At 44.1% G+C, this 20,271-nt stretch overlaps 1 protein-coding gene across 1 annotated transcript in view; it reads left to right on the top strand.

Annotated features, from left to right (window-relative positions):
* Window positions 1–517: 517 nt before the first annotated feature.
* The window catches only part of DMBT1 (deleted in malignant brain tumors 1), an 85,341-nt gene continuing 65,587 nt past the window's right edge, over window positions 518–20,271 (top strand). Inside the window, 3 exon segments of the mRNA XM_060171123.1 lie at window positions 518–611; window positions 11,100–11,129; window positions 16,688–16,999. Coding sequence (XP_060027106.1) covers window positions 551–611; window positions 11,100–11,129; window positions 16,688–16,999 — 403 coding nt within the window. The 5' untranslated portion in view covers window positions 518–550.

Genomic DNA, 20,271 nt, shown 5'->3' with positions numbered 1-20,271 from the left:
AGAACCCGTGGGCTTACTCTGCCCCCCTCTTGGTCACCTCTGTCCTGTTGTCACCCTATTTCTCCAAGACAAAGTTAAATGCACAAGAGTGGAGGAGAGAATGGCCCGCCAGGATAAATGACCCCAGAGAGATGCTGTTCCTCTTGGCACTGTGCCTTGTATTTGTCCAGCAGCCCACATCCTGCTTTGCCCTGAATTTTGAGATGGACTTCTTAGCAGTTTAATTCAAATTCTCCAAGGTTAGAATCAAACTCACATTCAGGGAGCACTTGAGAATCTTCAAAGTTCACCTAGAAGGAAGTTGGAAATCATATCAGGAATGTCATTGCTTTTGCAGTTGAGAAATAGCAAGGCCATTCATATGACAATCAGCCAAACACACCTGAATTGTTCCCACAGATTAGCCATCAACTGTTAGAAAGCCCTTTCCTCCATTCCTATTGATTTATGGCAGCAATAGAAATATACCACTCCAGAGGACACACCCCACTCAGCTGGAAAACTATAAATGTCAAGATATTTTGATTCCAGTTGAGAAGAACCCAGAAAAATGGGGATCTCCACGGGCATCCTTCAAGTGTGCCTCTTCCTGAGTCAAGTTCTAGCTACAGGTATAATATCTAATTATTTCCTTTGCTAATTTCACTTCAGCAAACCCCAACCATGAAACATTCTGTTCTCTTTCTTCCTTGGTGCTAGACTTTCTATCTCAAGGGGAATCTTATTTCCAGAAGGAAGTGATTCTCTGCTGAAAATTGAAATTTCAAGTGTCTAGAAGGACTGTCTCTTTTCTGGATTGTTTCTTGCTGAGAGATACAGTGACTGTAGACAGAAGGAAAAACTCGTCATTGTGTCAGATTTTCAGATAATCACTTGACGAAGGAAATGATTGATCTAGAAAAATTCCTGAAGTTAAGGAAAGGTGTGTAGCTGCTACTACAGGGACCTAAATATTTGCAGAATGGGTTAAGCACACAGCTTTATTTTTGTACTGTGAAAACAGGTGGAAGAGAGGACCCTTGTAAATGATAAGTATGGGTCACTTGTATTTGGACAGGTGTGTGGGGCTTGATATTACTGAGCAAAACCAGGTCGGCTAGTTGGGTACAAACAAGATCAATATTCTGAGACTTTACCTGTCACTCACTATCTTTGATAAAGAAGTTGAATCTCAGAAACTAAAACAGATCTTGGTTGTCTCAGAGGAGCAAATGACACAACAGAAGAGCTGTGTGCAGGACAGATGATGCCCGAACGCCAGTGTCATTTCTGCAGAGATGTAGCTGATTAAGCTGCTCTCTGATTTTCTTTTTCCTTTTTTTCTTGTCTTCCTGTCTGTTTCCCTCATCCATTCTTTCCTCTTCCCCTCTTTCTTCTTCCTTATTTATTTATTTTTTGGTGATTTAATAATGATTAACAAGATTGTAAGACAGCAGGGGTACAATTCCACACAGTTCCCACCACCCGAGTTCCATGTCCCAACCCCTCCACTGGAAATGTCCCTATTCTTTATCTCTCTGGGAGCATGGACCAATATTATTTATGGGGTGCGGAAGGTGAAAGGTCTGGCTTTTGTAATTGCTTCTCCACTGGACATGGCCATCGGCAGGTCAATCTATACTCCCAGACTGTTTCTATCTTTCCTAAGTGGGATAGGGTTCTAGGGAGGTAAGACTCTGGGACATATTGGTGAGAGGTTGTCTGCCCAGGGAAGTCAGGATGGAATCACAGTAGCATCTGCAACTTGGTGGCTGAAAGGCAGTAAGATACAAAGCAGGACCAATTGTTTAATAAGCAGAAACCCAATGGGAGTTATAAAGCAGATGAAATTGGGATTCTTCATGTAGGAAGAAGCTAGGAAGTCTATTTTAGATATGTTCCAAGAGGTCCATGACTTTCATAATTTTTGCCTGAGCCTGATAGCTAACATGCAGGTGGACTAAGAATGTTGTCTTGGAAGATGGTGTCAGAGTTTAGACTAGGGCTAGAAAGCTAGATTCGAACCGAGAGTAGCTCCCAAATATGAGAAAAGTATATAAATACCATTAGCTATTAACTCCATCAACCTGACCCAGGGCCTGTCTGACCTGAGTCCCTGTCAGTCTGAGCTCACAGTCCACAGTCACAGCTGGGAACCTTCTAGGCTGGGCTCATGTCAGGACCCGTCTTCCTCGAGTGGCTGAGTAGGCTGATTCAGCCTCCCTCTGGAGAGTGGGGAGTCCTTACCATTGCTGCTTCATCTTCTTCTCTTTTTTCTTTTTTCCTTCCATCCTACTGTTCTTTTCTTTATCAACTTCGTTGCATTCATAAATTTCAGAACTCAGGGACAAACTTTTGTATCCTAATTTCCAAATATTTTCACCCCACTCCCAGACTCAGTAGGGCAATCTCTGAAGCTACAGGTTCACTGAGGGAATTGTCTTCATCGAACTAGCACCCCTGAAACCAGGCCCTGTTGACCCTGTGCTCTGCTCACCGAGTCAACTCCTCAGCTCCCTTGTGACAAAGAGCGGTTGAGTATCTTGCGCTGTGTGTGTGCCACTGAATGACGAACGTGACACACACTTTCCCTTCTTTTCTGCCTCTTCCCCTTCCTCCTCCTCCTCCTCCTTCTCCTTCTCCTTCTCCTCCTCTTCCTTCTCCTCCTCCTCCTTCTCCTCCTCCTCTTCCTCCTCCTTCTCCTCCTCCTCTTCCTCCTCCTTCTCCTCCTCTTCCTCCTCCTTCTCCTCCTCCTCTTCCTCCTCCTTCTCCTCCTCTTCCTTCTCCTCCTCCTTCTTCTCCTCCTCTTCTTCCTCCTCCTTCTCCTCCTCCTCCTCCTCCTTCTTTTGCCATCAAGATCATCACTGTGTGGCTAACACTGTACCTGTGTAACTCCACTGTTCTTTTAGGTAGAACTTTTTTCTTTTTTTCTCTTGCCACCAGACTTATCGCTGGGGCTCCATGCCTATACGATGAACCCAGCTCTGGTGGCTATCATTCTTTTTTATTCCTTAATTTGATAAGACAGAGAGAAATTGAGAGAGGAGGGGAAATAGAGAAGGAGATAGAAAAACACCTGCAGTACTTGCTTCACCACTTATGAAGTTTCCCTTGTGCAGATGGGGAGTGTGGACTTGAACCTGGATCCTTGTGCATAGTGACATGTGCACTTAACCAGGTGTGCCATTGGTTGGTTTCCTTCCTTCCTTCCTTCCTTCCTTCCTTCCTTCCTTCCTTCCTTCCTCTCCCCTCCCTTCCTTCCTCCCTCTTTCTTTCTTCCTTTCTTTCTTTTTTTTTTCTTTCTTTCTTTCTTTCTTTCTTTCTTTCTTTCTTTCTTTCTTTCTTTCTTTCTTTCTTTCTGATAGAAGGTAGTAGACAGAGGGGGAGAGAGAGGAGACAGATGGAGAGAGAGAGAGAAAAGGGGTCATAGAAAAGAGACACCGGAGTGCTGCTCCACTACTAACAAAGCTCCCTTCCTGCAGGTGGTGATCAGGGCCTCAAACCCACACGGTAGTGCGTGCGCTCTACTGGGTGCACCGTCAGCCAGCTGCTCAGCCTCTCTTCTCGTTAGGAGGACTCCGAAGGTTACTGGCTGAGGCTGGAGATCGTGTCTCCATCAAAATATTGAGTGTGAATGTCGGTGCCCTGACCTCCCACTGTTAAGGGTACAAAGCTAAGTGCTGGATTTGCACTGGCTTAGAATCCACACAGGGTTCTGTCAGTCTCTGAGAACAAGACAGTTTTTTTTTTTCTCTACATGGATACTTAAGACAAAATTGCCCTGGCATCAAGGGCATTTGTGCTTTTAGGATGATGTCATGTGCCTGCATGTGCATACAAGTATGTGCACCTGCATGCATGCACACGTGTGTGTGAACAGCTGTGTTTCACAGCTGAGAGGTGAGAACCATCTTTTGCCAGCCAGTGTGCCGCTATGCTCCTGTCTCCCTCTGCCAAAGACCCCCAAAGTTAGACTTCAGCATCTCTACCTTGGAGATGAGGAGAGAGAGGCTCAGAAAGCTTATCTGGCTTGACCAGATAAGTCAATATTTTGCAAGACGAGAAAGGCGGGCTGGCTTACAGACAAATTCCTAGTAGATAATTCATCCTTGCGCTTGCCCTTTCTATGGTTTATCAGGGAGGGTTGGCAAGAATTATTGCCAGAAAGAAAGGAGAATATTGAGGGCAGGGACTTCCAGGTATTGTTGAGAATGGTTTGCTGGGGGTGACATCTGGATTCAGGAGGGGCTTCTGTGTGATTTCAATAACGGCCAACACAAACATTTTTATTGCGTTCCTTTCTCTGGCTTGTCTTTAACTGTGCAAACACCGTTATTGTGCAGACATCTCTGTGGGTATTATAAAACTCACCTGCCTGGGTGTAGAGTGTTATGGGACGAGGGGGAAGCCCCTGGCTGTGCCTTGGCATGGAGTACCACAGCCACAGCCTGGCACCCAGGGTCACCCCTCTCTAATCCCCTCAGCTGTCTTCTCTCTCTGTCTCTCTGCACCTGCGGGTCCCATTCACCTCTGGCAGGTCCCAAAGTGCTTCCTGCTGTCTTCTACCCTCTTCTCTGAAATTTCTCAGAATATCAGGGGGCCCACTGTCCGTGAGCCTGAGGCTCCCTTCAGCCTCACTTTCTCCACCCCACCAATGCTGCCTGTTGCTTTTACGCTGTTCCTTCTGAACGGAACATACTCTTTGTCCCCCCTTTCCCAGCATCTCATTTGGATAAATTTAACTGCTTTTAAGATAAAAGGGTAATTTATTTAATCTGAGCTAGAGAGAGGGGAAAGCGATAGAGAGATAGAAAATAAAGCCGAGAAGCCTCTGACGTATGTCTGTGCTAAGGAATGAAACAAAATGCAAGCTTTTTTAAAATTACAGCTCTTTATTTATTTTGGATAGAGACAGAGACACACAGAGAAGGAAGGGAGAGAAAGAGTGTGAGAGAGAAAGAGACACCTGCAGTCCTGCTTCACCACTTGTGAAGCTTCTCCCCTGCCGGTGGGGACCGGGAGCTTGAGTCCAGGACTTTGCTGTGTGTATATAGTGCGTTTTAATGTCTGTGTTTACCGGAATGTACCAATACCCAGGCCCACAAGTTCTTTGTTCTAGCGCTAAGCACTTTTACCCAGTCAAGAATGGCAACATTTGTCATTCTTGACTAAACCTTTGTCAGCTCTGAATGTTATTTTCAAAAAATCTTGGGAGAATTGATGGATGTGAAGTGGTATACAGTCATTCTGATTTGCATTGCTTGGTCTCAAGACAGCTGGCCAGTTTTAAGTCATTTCTATTCTTTTTCCTTACACTTCCTGGTTTTATCTTTTATTCATGTTTTAAAAGTTAATATCTCCTTTGTTGATTTATATAAGTTCCCTAAGTAATCAGGATAACAGTGCATAAACCATTATACTCATAACAAATATTTTCCCCAGTTCTTTACTGACTTATAATTTAGGTTTTGATTTTTCTGCAAATGTTTTCTATTAACTTGTTTCTTATTTTTGTGGGTTTCAGAAAATATATAGTCTTTTGTTCTGAAAATGGGTTTGTTCTCTGGTGCATGGTTAGTATCTGAAATGAAATTTCAGATATTTTGGGGCCAAGTGGTGGCTCTCCAGGTTGAGCACAGACATTATGACCATATGCAAGGATCTGAGTTTCTGGCTCTGATCCCTGCTTGCAGAAGGGAAACTTCACGAATAGTGAAACAGTATTGCAGGCGTTTCTTTTTCTCTCTTCCTCTCTGTCTCCCCTTCCTCTCTCGACTTCTCTATGTCCTATCAAATAAAGGTGGGGGGAGGAGAAAGAAAGAAAAGAAAAGAAAAAAAAAAGAATAAAAAAGGTTGCTAGGAGCAATGAACCTATTGTGCAGACATGAGACCCCAGCAATAACCCTGGTGGCAATATTAAAAATAAGACAAGAGGACAAGAAAGCGCCTTTCTATACTTTAATTCACAGCTTTATTTGGACTTCCTTGAAACTATGATAGTCTTTTTTTGAATGCCAACAACATGGAGAAACACTACACCAAACACTTGCTATGTTTTCTTTTTCTTCTTTCTGATTTTGTCTTTATTGAAATAGCAAGTATCATCACAGATGAGGAAAGTTGGATTGATGAGGTTTGACAACTTGCCCAAGTCTAGCGGCCAAACAAGCAGCAGAATTTGAACCCGGGCCATCTCTCCACTGACAGGGCAATCAGTCCCTCAGCCTCACTCCCAGTGTGCCAACCCTTGCTCCACCAGTCTATTTCTTCTTCAAGAACTCATCAGTTATTTTAATGATTTAATAATGATTAATAATATTGTAAGATAACAAGGGTACAATTCCATACAGTTCCCACCACCAGAATTTCATGTCCCATCTCCTTCATTAGAAACTTCCTTATTCTTCATCCCTCTGGGAGTATCGATTGAAATTCTTTTTTTTAAAAAAATTAAATTTTACTTATTTGGCATTGGATAGAGACAGAGAGAAATAGAGAGAGGAGGAGCAGATAGAAAGGAAGAGAGAGGGAGTCGGGCGCTAGTACAGTGGGTTAAGCGCAGGTGGCGCAAAGCGCAACGACCAGCATAAGGATCCCAGTTCAAGTCCCCGGCTCCCCACCTGCAGGGGAGTCGCTTCCCAGGCGGTGAAGCAGGTCTACAGGTGTCTGTCTTTCTCTCCCCTCTCTGTCTTCCCCTCCTCTCTCCATTTCTCTCTGTCCTATCCAACAATGATGACATTAACAACAACAACAATAATAACTACAACAATAAAACAATAAGGGCAACAAAAGGGAATAAATAAATATTTTAAAAAAGAAAAAGAAAAAAAGTAAAAAAAATATTTAAAAAAGGGAGCTAGAGAGACAGAGAGACATCTTAGCCCTGCTTCACCATTTGTGAACTTTTCCCCCAGCAGGTAGGGACCAGGGCCTTGAACCCAGGTCCTTGCTTACTGTAATGTGTGCGCTTAACCAGGTGCACCAATACCTGGCCCCTTGTATGGGGTACAGAAGGTAGGAGTGCTGGCTTCTATCAGGCTTCTCCACTGGACATGGACATGGCAGATTGATCTATACTCCCAGCCTGTTTCCATCTTTTCCTAGTGGGGTAGGGATCTGGGGAGACTTTGGGACACATTGGTGAGATCTTCTGCCCAGGGAAGTCAGGATGACATCATAGTAACACTTGCAACTTGGTGGCTATTTTTATATATCCATAGCAGGACAAATTGTTTAATAAACAGACACCCAAAGGCAGGAATAGAGCAGATGAAATTAGGGGTCTTTGTGTGGGGAGAAGTTAGGAAATCTATTTTAGGTATGCTCCAAGGACCCTATAACTTTAGTAATTTTTGCTTGAACCTGATAGGTAACATGCAGGGAGACTAAAAATATTGTCTGGGAGGATGGTGTCAGAGTTGAGGGCTAGCAAGCTGTAACTTTATTGTTATGAGGCTGTTTCAAAGGAACGTTTGTGTGAATGTATCAGTGTGGGATGGGCTCAGTTCTCCTTCCAAAACAAAGAGTAACATAGCTGCCTACTCTGTTCTGACAGTCAGGGGAAGGATGCTGGGCTAAGATTTGACTCTTTCATGGGGGACTTCTCTTTTGCCTCTGGAGGAATTCTCACTTGGGCTTTTTTTTTTTTTATATAAATTTTAATAAAAATTTATTTTCCTTTTTGTTGCCCTTATTTTTTTTTATTGTTGTAGTAGTTATTATTGTTGTTGTTATTGATGTTATCATTGTTGGATAAGACAGAGAGAAATGGAGAGAGGAGGGGAAGACAGAGAGGGGGAGAGAAAGACAGACACCTGCAGACCTGCTTCACCACCTGTGAAGCGACTCCCCTGCAGGTGGGGAGCCGGGGGCTCGAACCGGGATCCTTACTCTGGTCTTTGTGCTTTGCACCACATGCGCTTAACCCACTGCCCTACTGCCTGGCTTCCAGGTTTTGTTTTGTTTTTTCTTCCACTTTGTATTTTCAGCAACACTGAAACCAGAAACTGCTTTTCCTGAGATAGCTATACTGACTGCAAACTCTGTCTCAGCTCTGGGGCTGAGCGGTTGTGGGTCCCAGGCTTGATCCAAAGACTCAGGAAGGACAGCTCTGTGACATTTGACTGGGTTCTAGGTATAGTGAGCCATCCCTGACCCCTAGCCCTCGCTCTTTTCTTTCCGGGGTTGTGCACAGGCCAGAAGGCAGGAGGGCCTAGGTCTCCATGCCAGTCACTGTTCAGACTTATGCCCTTGAAGCCTCATTCTGTCGCACTGGGTATCCCACAGAGCTCACAGCCACCCAGCAGAGTAACAGTAACTGTGTCTCTTTGCACATAGACACTTATCCTCCCCCACTCCTTTTCTAGAATTTTTATCAATTCAGAGGGTAGCAGTGCATGCATGATTCTACCCCAGCTGCTACTTTCAATTGTAACTGCTTCTGCTCATGTGGACAGAAATGTGTCTGCCTATGTGAACTACAGACTGGGGTGGGGGTTGCCAATAGCTCAGAGTGAGAGATGGTTATATATACGCACTGAAGAGAAAATGCTCAAGTATGAATCCTGCTCCTCTTACGTGGAAGTTGGTTGATCTTGGACCTTCTTCCTGAGCCTACGTCTTCCCACAAATTTTTGTCTGAGGGTAAACTAAGATAATACACTTGAAGTTCCTCAACCAGACCTGAGGAGTGCGCTGTGGAGGTGTCCAGAGCCATCTGCCATGATTAAGCTTTAAACACTGGGACAAGATGAAGGGACATTGAGATCCGTAAAGCCACAAGGTCAAGTCTAGAAAGAGGCACAGGTCTCACTTCTAAGGGGGAGGCTTCTGGGTCTGTGTAGGACCCAGATCCCCATCCCCAGAACAGGACTCAGAGGAGACAAGAGAGTGAAGCGACTATTTAAGACCATAAGGGTTGGAAGCTATATAATTCGAGCCATCAGCACAATCTTCACTGCAGAGTAACTGACATCTGTTGGCTGCTACGTGCCAGTCAGTAAAATAAACATTTCATTGGTCTTTCTTTTTTTCCTCCCTTTTCTTTTAAAAATAATTGATTTGTGATTCACAAAAATTTAAGATAAGAAGTGTATGACTTCATATTATTCCCACCACTAGTGTTCTGTTTCCCCAGACCATTTCCCCAGAGGAAGTAGCGACAGTTCTCCCAAGGTCACAGATATTGGCTGACTGTCACTTATCATCTATCTTTTTTTTTCTCATTTTTGCTCATTTTTATTCACTTCTATGGCCCTGTCTTCATTTCCATTCTAAGTCACTCCTAAATCTCCAAGTACTTCCATTTTTCTTCTCCTTCTCAGTTAAGCAAAATAGTGCCTGGCTTCTTCTGGTATTTTTCAGATTCTCTTCCTTTTCAGGGACAGTATAAAAACAGAGATTCCTGTTTGAAAAACGTTTCTGGTCCCAGTGGAATTCAGGTCCAGAGCCCTCTGGTCATCTTCCCCTAACATTTACCTGCCTCTGGGAATCTGAACCAAAATCCTTTTTTGGGGTGCAGAAGGTGGGAGTTCCGGCTTCTGTAATTGCTTCTCCATTAGATGTGGATGCTGCCAAGTCAATTCATAACCCCCAAGCTGTTTCTATCTTTCTCTAGATGCTAGAGCTGTGGAGAAGTGAGGCTCTAGGACATGTTGGTAAAGTCATCTACTTAGGGAGGTGACCCAATATTTTCTAAGAAGAAAGTGGGGGTCTTCTAAATAATATATAAATGGTCTCTCTCTTTTTAAATTTTCCTAGTAAGCACATGCAGGAATGCAATAAGTCTCAGTTAGTGACCAGTGCTATTTTATAGGGAAGGAAAATCATTCTCTCTGTTTCTGTCAACACAAAATGATTGAATCCTTTCTAATTGCTGCATTTAAATATTTCATTTGGTTAACTGAAAACAGAAATTATCTCAAAACCCTCAACTTCTTGACTCTTTGTGTCTTTTTCCCTTCCCTTCCCTTCCCTCCCCTCTTTTCCCCTCCCCCTCTTTCTCCTCCTCCCTTCCTCCTCTGCCCTCCTTCTTCCCTCCCCTTTCCTCCCCTCCCCTCCCCCATCCTCTCTTCTCCTCTCTTCTCTCTTCTCCTCTCTTCTCCTCTCTTCTCCTCTCTTCTCCTCTCTTCTCCTCTCTTCTCCTCTCCTCTCCTCTCCTCTCCTCTCCTCTCCTCTCCTCTCCTCTCCTCTCCTCTCCTCTCCTTTCCTCTCCTCCTTTCGAGAGCACTGCTAAGCTCTGACTTATGGTGGTGTTGAGCATTGAATCTGGGAACTTTGGTGTTTCAGGCATTAAAATGCTTTTGCATAAGCACTATGCTATCTCACCACTTCAAGTCTTTATGCCTTTTAATGTAAGGTAGATTGGTCGTATTTTCTCATGAAATGGAAAAAACAGTGGATCCCACTTTTGTCCAAGTCTGATTTGCTTTTCAGTGGTGATGAAAAATTGATTCCTATTTTAATGAAGTAAATATCTGTAGCAAAAAAGATGTACAGAAGGATAAAAATCACTAAAGAGCATTTCACTGAACTTATTTTTAAAGCTACCAGAGGGATTTTTGTCACCCCAGCTCCTGGAATAATTTACTATTTTCATTGCATTGAGGCTCAATAAATCTCTGTCAATTTGAATCAAATTTCAAAAACGGAGAGTCAGGTGGTAGTGCAGCGGGTTAAGCGCAGGTGGCGCAAAGCAGGACTGGCTCAAGGATCCCGGTTCGAGCCCCCGGCTCCCCACCTGTAGGTAAGTCGCTCCACAGGCAGTGAAGCAGGTCTGCAGGTGTCTGTCTTTCTCTCCTCCTCTCCGTCTTCCCCTCCTCTCTCCATTTCTCTCTGTGCTATCCAACAACAATGACATCAATAACAGCAACAATAATAACTACAACAATAAAACAATAAGAGCAATCAAAGGAAATAAATAAATATTTTTAAAAAATTAAAAAAAAAACAGACTGCAGATCTGCTGATGTCGACCTACACACAGCTTCTATCTCTCTACTTCAACCACAAGAAAAGCAGCGGGGCCCTGTGTGTGCTTCTGGGTGAGACTTCCTGTAGGCCAAGTACACCCCATGGGACTGATTTTTCTTTCTTTCTTTTTTCTTTTTTTCCTTTTATAGCTTCTCAATCAGAGTTATACACAACACCAGGTAAGTACTTTGAAAAGAATGTTCTGTCTTCAGATTGCTATTTAATTTTCAACCTAACAGTGATTTTTTTTTATGCTAAGATTAAACAGTGACTTGCAGAGATTTAATGACCTGTTATATCTATGGAAAAGTATGATTTGTGTCTCTACTAGAAATGTAAAGCCAGGAGAGGTGGGCGGTAGCACAGCGGGTTAAGCGCACGTGGCGCAATGTGCAAAGACCAGCGGAAGGATCCCGGTTCGAGCCCCGGCTCCCCACCTGCAGGGAGTCGCTTCACAGGCGGTGAAGCAGGTCTGCAGGTGTCTCTCTTTCTCTCCCCCTCTCTGTCTTCCCCTCCTCTCTCCATTTCCCTCTGTCCTATCCAACAACGACGGTATCAAATAACAACAATAATAACTACTACAACAATAAAAAAACAAGGGCAACAAAAGGGAAAATAAATAAATATAAAAAATAAAAAATATGTAAAGCCAATAAAAGCTTGTTTCAGCTATAGCACACATGGACTGTGCAGCACTAGTTAGCTTCTTCTGCAATTTTATTTTGCTTTTGCCTCAAACTTCAGAATCAACAAAGGTTTTCGTTTGAAAGCATGTCTCACCCTAAGACCCTGATTGGAAGGATGTGGGCTTGAAAATCCAAAATATTTTTATATAACTCCTAATAAAACTATTATGAATACCATACTTTGAGCAATGATGTTGCATGGTCTAATGCCGAATTAAGTTTTCATGTTTGCAGTGTAATTATAGAAGCATGACTTTGCTAACCACTCACTCCCAAAGAAAGTGACAAATTATATAATTAATGCTACCATTCTACTTACTTTGCTTAATTTAAAGTGAATAAACCAATATGTATATATACTATATATATTATAAAGAAAAGACTTCTACAAATGTACTTCTTTCTTCTTTTTAATAAATTTTTTTAAAAAAATTATTTTTCCCTTTTGTTGCCCTTGATTTTTTTATTGTTGTTGATGTTGTCGTTGTTAGATAGGACAGAGAAAAATGGAGAGAGAGGGGAAGACAGAGAGGGGGAGAGAAAGACAGACACCTGCAGACCTGCTTCACCACCTGTGAAGTGACTCCCCTGCAGGTAGGGAGCCGGGGGCTCAAACCGGGATCCTTACTCTGTTCCTTGCGCTTTGCGCCGCGTGCGCTTATCCCTCTGTGCTACCGCCCGACTCCCTACCAATGTACTTGTAACACTGAACTTTCTAAATGACTTCACAAACTTGCTGCTTCATTTGAGGAGTAGGGGAGACCTTAGTGGTCTCCCTGTGCTGTATTCAGGCAACGTGTTCCTAGTTTTCAGAGATTTATGGTCGAATAGAGAGACAGAGTTCATCAACTGGTCATGTAATTAAGGTAACGGCTTTAGTAAGTGCTGGAGCAGGAGGCACAGAGAAAGAGATGTGGTGAAACCACTACAGACATAACCTTCAAGAAAGTCTCAAAAAAAAAAAAAAAAAAAAAGAAGTCCCAAGCCAGTGATGGAGTCGGCCAGACTGAGCAGAAAGAGTATTTATCTGCTATCCATGGATACTGCTGTCAGCAACTTGGGGAGATGCTGTGAAACAGATGTGAGCTGAGAGTAGCTCCCCCAGTCGTCAGCTACTCTCTTACTCCACGCTCAGCCATCTCAGTGCCACAGGTAACCAGACAGATGCTTACAAAAGGTAGACTGTTGATAGGAAACTATTACTAGATTTCACTCCCCTAACTGTGCTCTTGACACATTTTCTGACGTTCTAGAACATATACACTCCAATCAACAAATGTTTGGAAGGACTGCTTGTCCTGACAGTAGAATGCCTTTTGTGTTTGGGAATAAATTGATGAAAGGTAAATTTGTGGTCTGCTGCAGTTAGACCCAGTTCTTTATCTTTTAAGGAAGAGTCTTAGTTTGGATGGACGTGGTGGAGGTAAATCCTTGAGGAGATCTCTGGGGAACTTATCCTTGTTCAGGTCTTGAACTGGTGCCATAAGCAATGAGCAAACTGGCACAATCTTCTCTCTGTGATGTCCTTTTCTTTTAGAGAATTCATGGACAAGTTTTCATGAGCATGACGAACTCATTCCTTGAATGATGAAAAAGCTCAATCCTCGAATGATGAAAATGTTTCAAGTCATAAGAAAAACGAGTTCACTGAATCCATATTGTAACTTTGATTTATAAAATGATTCACTAAATCTATGTAGTGCTGATAATACAAAATTAGTTTTGTTCTGTATTTTTTCCCCCGTGAACATTCTTTTTATGCTTTGAAAGCTCTCTAAAAGTATGTGTAAAAGACATGAAATCTCAGTACTTAGAAGCATAATTAGATTTATTCAGAAAGGAAACCCTAGTGCTAAAATTGTGTCTGATGGACTGTGATGGTCTGAGGGTCAGCCTGGAAAGAAAGCAGCGAGTCAGAAGAATAGTTCACTTGGGTGGCTACTTTGTTGTGTGTGTGATTCGAGCTCATGTTGGCTTCTAGTGCCCTGAAGGAAGTTTGGGTGCTTTGGCCTTTTGCATTCTCTCACTGCCTCTCTGTCTTTAAACAACCAAACCAACCAACCAAACAAACAAACAAAAGATTTAGGGTTCTATAAATTTCTGGTTTGCTTTATGAAATTAAAATTAAAACTAAAGTAAAAATTTCCCAGGAAAGAGCAAAATGTGTGACATAAAAACATTTAGTGATTTGGGGGAATTTCCAAGTATTCTCAGTGCTGATCTGACTCAAAGTTCTTCTTCTTTTTAAAAAATATTTATTTATTTATTCCCTTTTGTTGCCTTTGTTGTAGTTGTTATTATTGATGTCATTGTTGGACAGGGCAGAGAGAAATGGAGAGAGGAGGGGAAGACAGAGAAGGGGGAGAGAAAGATAGACACCTGCAGACCTGCTTCATCGCTTGTGAAGCGACTCCCCTGCAGGTGGGGAGCTGGGGCTCAAACTGGGATCTTTATGCCGGTCCTTGCTCTCTGTGCCACGGGCACTTAACCCACTGCACTACCGCCTGACTCCTCTGACTCAAAGTTCTATGTGGAGGGGATGGGTGGTGGTGCTCCAAGTTAAGTGCACGTGCTACTATGTGCAAGGACCTGGGTTTGAGCCCTTACTCTCCACCTGCAGAAGGGACACTCCACAAATGGTGAAGGTCTGCGGTGTATCTCTTTCTTTCTCCGTCTCTATATCCCTCTGTCCTCTCATTTTCTTTCTGTCCTATCTAATAAAAAAATAGGGGGTGGGAGAATTGGGAGGTAGTGCAGTGGGTTAAGCGCACATGGTACAAAGTGCAAGGACTGGCATAAAGATCCTGGTTCGAACCCCTGGTTCCCCACCTGCAGGGGAGTCACTCCACAGGTGGTGAAGCAGGTCTGCAGGTGTCTTTCTCTCCCCCTCTCTGTCTTCCCCTCCTCTCTCCATTTCTCTCTATCTTATCCAACAACAATGACATCAATGACAATAATAATAACCAGAATGATAAAAAAACAACAAGGGCAACAAAAAGGGGGAAAAAAAGCCTCCAGGAGCAGCGGATTCATAGTGCAGGCACCGAGCCCGCGCAATAACCCTGGAGGAAAAAAAAATTTAAAAAGGAGGAAAAAATAAAAAGAAAAATTATGGTCACCAGGAATAGTGTATTCATAGCGCCAACACTGAGCCCCAGCGATAACCCTTTTTGCAGGGAAATAAAAAGAGAAGAAAGCAACAACCAAACAAAACAGCTTGTGTCTGCAGAGCAGATTCAGCCGCCGCCGGTGATGCCGACGACTACTGCAAGCTGCACAACTTGTCCAGGCATCTTTCTGAAAATAGACCATATCCTGTGACAAAAACTGTAGTATTAGGGACCTACTAGAGATATCTCTGCTTTATTACATCTAAAGTTTTTGAGTACCCTATATCCAACCACCTTGTATTACTCTCTTACTGGGAAAAACAAAGTCAGTCAGCAAGGACTTGAGTATGCAAGTTTAATACTGGCCCACAGCAGCCCCTGGTGTGACAATGGTGAGACTCATGACTACAATTACCAAATATAAAAATCCCCTTAAAAAAAATGAGCCTGCTTTCTTTCTAGATCAATGCGCAACCCTGTCTGCACAACCCCTTCTCTGTCCAGACCTATTTCTTTACTTGTCCTTCTAAGGTTTTTCCTCACTAGATCGTGGGCCACTTCTGCCCACTAACTAAGGCTGGGTGTGGTCTTGGTCACCGAGTAATTTACCCTTTCGAATGTAGTAATAGAGAAGTAGGGCCAAGAGTTCGAGGGCTTTAGGCCCTTCCCAGACACACACTCCACTCATTCCACCTGGCATTCTCTTTCCTTTCCTTTGCCTCTCATTTGAATTCTCTTCTTTCTGCCCTTGATCTTGGTAATAGCCAGCTGCCTCCTTATCTTTCATCCCATTCCAACCTCTCTGTTCACTTCCTGACCACAGCTTTCTGACAACCTCAAAGTAACTGTTGAGTAACTGCAGCCTGTTGAGTAACTGCTTCAGCCTGTGCTGTCAGGGTGATGGGCTGAATTGTTTAGGGCCTGTTGTGGAGTTTCCTTCCATAGTCAGAGCTACTTTCCCTTAATAAATGGTTTAGCAGGAGGACAGAGCTGGCTGACCCCCCCCCCCCAGTTATGAGAATTTGGCTTATTAAGCCCCCTCAAGAGGAAGATTTAAAGAGAAGACCTGTCAGGGAAGTAGTATAATGGTTAAGCAAAGAGAATATCATGCCTAAGGCATCAAAGGTTGTAGGTTCAATCTCTAGCACCGCCACAAGGCAGAACAGAGCAGTGATCTGGCAAAAAACCAAAATAGAAACAACAGCAAGACAAGACCTGTTCTTAGATGAGTTTCACTTTGTAGTGGGTCTCAGCAAGCTTGGAATATACACAGAGGGATTCTGAGCAAGGCCATGACCTCTGTTCATCTGTATTCCATACTGAGAGAGCCAGGGGGCAGTTGGAGGGACAGATTCATTCTGACAGCACAGGGATGTGTAGGTGATCCATCCATGGAGGCTGGGCCAGTGAGCATGGATGCGTCAGAAGGAGTGCAGGTACGGGGCCATGAACTGGGGAACCCTGGAGAAACTCAGGTTCAAGAGAACAAAGATTGAACCCAGCAAATGACAATGGGAGTTAACAAAGGAAGGACCACTCGGATGACAAGGTGGACATAAGAGGCAAGGAGAAATAAGGATCAAACCTGGTAAAGAAATTCCTAACATCACTGCTTAACAGCATGGTAACACCATCTGTCAACTCAAGTAAGAGATGGCACTGAGGACCGGGCTACCAGAATGCCATTGAGCATGTGGGCCAGAGGTTGGGCCTGGGTTATCAGAGCTGAGCAGAAAAGATGTGTTAAGATCCAAATTTATGGAAAGTTCTCTGACTAAATGAAGTCCTGCAGAGAGAGAGAGAGAGAGAGAGAGACGTTGAAAGAGGACTGGGCACAGCACTTTGGAGGGGGAGGTTGTACAGAAGGGGCAGTGCGTGGGCACATGGCAATGTCACAGCGCCCTGAGGAGTGAAGCCAGGGCTGCTCCTGTGTCCATGCAGGTCTGCCTGTGAGGCTGATGGACGGAGGCCACCCCTGTGAGGGACGGGTGGAGGTCCTGTACGGAGGCTTCTGGAGCACCGTGTGCGATGATGACTGGGATGAGCAGGACGCAGAGGTCGTGTGTCGCCAGCTGGGCTGTGGACCCTCCGTGTCGGCCCTGGGCGGGGCCGAGTTTGGTCAGGGTTCAGGGAACATTCTCTGGGGTTCTGTGCACTGCTCAGGAAACGAGTCCTTCCTGTCCCACTGCCGGAACAGTGGCTGGTACAACCACGACTGCGGTCACAAAGAAGATGCTGGAGCCGTGTGCTCAGGTAGTGTGCCGTCTGCCTGCCCTGTCTCCTGTGGGCTCTGGTTCTTGGTGTGAGCACGGGAATGGAGGCTGCCATCATGCACAATAGCAAGGCGCATGCGTGGTACAGGTATGCCCTCGGCCTCATCACAGTGAGTACGTGCAGGATGATGGTGGCCTACTGTCCGCTAGCACAGCACATGTGCTCAGCAGTGGCTTCTGCTTGCCTGCCTCACAGTGTAGTTACGCAAGATCCACTGGGTGTATTATACTACCATGGTGCTTGGGGGGAGATTGGTTTCTTTGTATCTCAATGCCATGGCATAGCTGAACAGTGGCTTTTTCTTATATTTTATTTTATTCTTCTATCCTATCCTATTTTTATAATAGTAATAATAATAATGATCATTATTGCCACCAGAGTTATCGTTGGGCTTGTTGCCAGCAAGATGAACCCACCGCTCCTAGTGACCAATTTTTCCTTCCCTCTCTCTCCTTCTTCCTTGCTCCTTTCTTTTCTTTCTTTCTTTCTTTCTTTCTTTCTTTCTTTCTTTCTTTCTTTCTTTCTTTCTTTCTTTATTTCTTTCTCTCATCTTTTTCTTTCTAGTTCTTTGCTGGGACAGTAAGAAACTGAGTGGGGAGGGAGAGTTAGGAAAGGAGAAAGAGAGACAACTGCAGCCCTTCTTCACTCCTAGTGAAGCATCCTCCCTGCATGTGTGGAGCAGGGACGTGAACCTACCTTTGAAAATGTAAATCTTTGCTTTCAACCAAGTGTGACACTTCTTGGCCTCTTTATTTTGTTTTGTTTATCAGCACCAAGGTTATTGCTGGGGCTTATTGCATACACAACAATCTACGCTCCAGGAGGACTTGATATTTTTTCTTTTTTTACATATTTATTTATTCCCTTTTTGTTGCCCTTGTTTTTTTTTTGAATGGTTGTATTTATTATTGTTGTTGTTGGTGGTGGTGTTGTTGGATAGGACAGAGAGAAATGGAGAGAGAAGGGGGAGACAGAGAAGGGGAGAGTAAGACAGACACCTGCAGACCTGCTTCACCACCTGTGAAGCGACTCCCTTGCAGATGGGGAGCCGGGGGTTTGAACCCAGATCCTCACTCTGGTCTTCATGCTTCATGCCACGTGTGCTTAACCCACTGCACTACCGCCCAAATCTCCTCCCTTTTTTTTCTTGCTAGAGATGGACATTGAGAGTAGAGTGGGTGACAGAGTGGGAAGCAGCACTGCTTCACTGCTGGCCAAGCTTCCCTCCTGTAGATGAGGACTGGCACTTGAATGACCCTTTTGCCTATGTTTGATGTTTGCCTCTGTGACCATGCTCCATGCTGACTCATGGAATGATTGGGTCCCTGGCTGCAAAGCCTTAAGAGACAGCTGCACATCCATTATTGTCATTATTGTCATGCAAGAATGAGTTCATCTCCTAAAGGTCATATAAAATCCTTCCTGGCATATAATAAATTCTCAAGTAAGAGATCTCCTTGACAGTAGCTTGGCAATTACTAACTATTACTGTCATTATGAATATGGGAAAAAGAGGCCTAGCCAAATAACTTGTCTAACTTAATCAATGTCTAAGATCACTTGGCAGAAAAGTGGCAGGGCAGCAGTTTGAACCACAAACAAGTGCTTTTTCCCTCCTATCTATGATTTTTTAATTAAGGGTATTAATATTTTATAGTAAATGCAGTTTTTGATACATGCGTAAAGTTTCTCAAGACACTCCCAGCCTAGATCCTCCCCCACCATAGTGCACGAGGACTTCAAAGCTCCTCTCCTCCCCAGAATCCTTTGCTCTGGTGCAGCACACCAAACCCAATCCGAGTTATACTTTGTGATTCTTACTGAAAGCTTCCATCTCTTCTCATTCTCTGCAGTGGGACTGTGCAGCCTTCATTCCGAAGTCGATCTCTTGGGTCCTTTCTATGCTCACTTAAGGACAGTGAACTCTGTCACTTAATTCCAGGCTCTTGTGAGGTCAACCCTGTTCTTTCAGAACAAGACCTAAAGGCCCACAGGTGACCCACAGGGACCTCAGGAACAGCTTTCTGGTGATTAACACTTAGTAGTGGAAAGTACTGACAGGCTGAGAGTCAGGGACACTGAGCCCTCTTCTGCAGGGAGCACTCACAGGACCAGAAGGGGGCATCAGAAAGGGCTGTGGAAGTCTTGAAGGCATGCTGGGAAGTCTGTGGAAATAGTCTATTTGGGGTCTGTACCCTTTGTCCCTGATCTTGGGAACAGCCAACTGCCTATATCTTTCATCCCATTCCAAACTCTCTGTTCACTTCGTGACCACAACTCCATGACAGCCTCAAAGTAATAGTAACAAACTATGCGCAGGATTCAGCCCATGCTGTCAGGATGATGGGCCGAGTTATTCAGGACCTGCTGTTGAGTTTCCTTCCATAGTCACAGCAACTTTTCCTTAGTCGGTGGTTTAGCAGGACCATGGAGCCGGCTGGCTCCCCAGTTACAGGAATCTGGCTTATTAAGCCCCCTCACAGGAATCCTGAAAAACAAGATCTGTTCTTTTTTATTATTACTGTTGTTGTAGTTATTGTTGTTGTTGTTGTTATTGATGTCATCATTGTTAGATAGGGCAGAGATAAATGGAGAGAGGAGGGGAAGACAGAGGGGGAGAGAAAGATAGACACCTGCAGACCTGCTTCACCACCTGTGAAGCAACCCCATTACAGGTGGGGAGCCGGGGGCTCGAACCGGGATCCTTACCCCAGTCCTTGTGCTTCGCGCCAGACAAGATCTGTTCTTAATCAGTTTTTCTTTGGACTGGATCCTGGTGAGAATGGATTATACACAGAGGGATTCTGAACTCATTCAGCTGTATTCCATGCTGAGAACACCAGGGGTAGTTGGAGGAACAGACTCATCCTGACAGTATAGGGGTGGACAGGTGTTCCATCCATGGAGGCTGGTCCAGTGACCACAGGTGGGTAAGCAAAAGAAAAAAAAAGTGCAGGTACAGGGAGATGAACTGGGGAACCCTGGCTATCCCAGGTTCAAGAGAGCAAAACTTGAACTTAGAAAAACGATAATGGCAATTAACAAAGGAGGACCATGTTGGTGATAAGTTGGGCATGAATGGCAATGGGTAAAGAAGAATGGTAGTTAACATGGAATTTAACATGGCAGTTAAATTCCTAATATGATTGATGAAGAGCATGGTGACACCTTCTATAAAAAAGAAGTAAGAGATGTTGCTGATGGATGAGGCTATCAGGAAGACATTTTTGGTCTAGAGCTTGGGGCTAGGT

Source organism: Erinaceus europaeus, chromosome 14, assembly GCF_950295315.1.
Source record: "Erinaceus europaeus chromosome 14, mEriEur2.1, whole genome shotgun sequence".
NCBI lineage: Eukaryota > Metazoa > Chordata > Mammalia > Eulipotyphla > Erinaceidae > Erinaceus > Erinaceus europaeus.
This window is presented reverse-complemented; position numbering and strand designations above follow the sequence as displayed.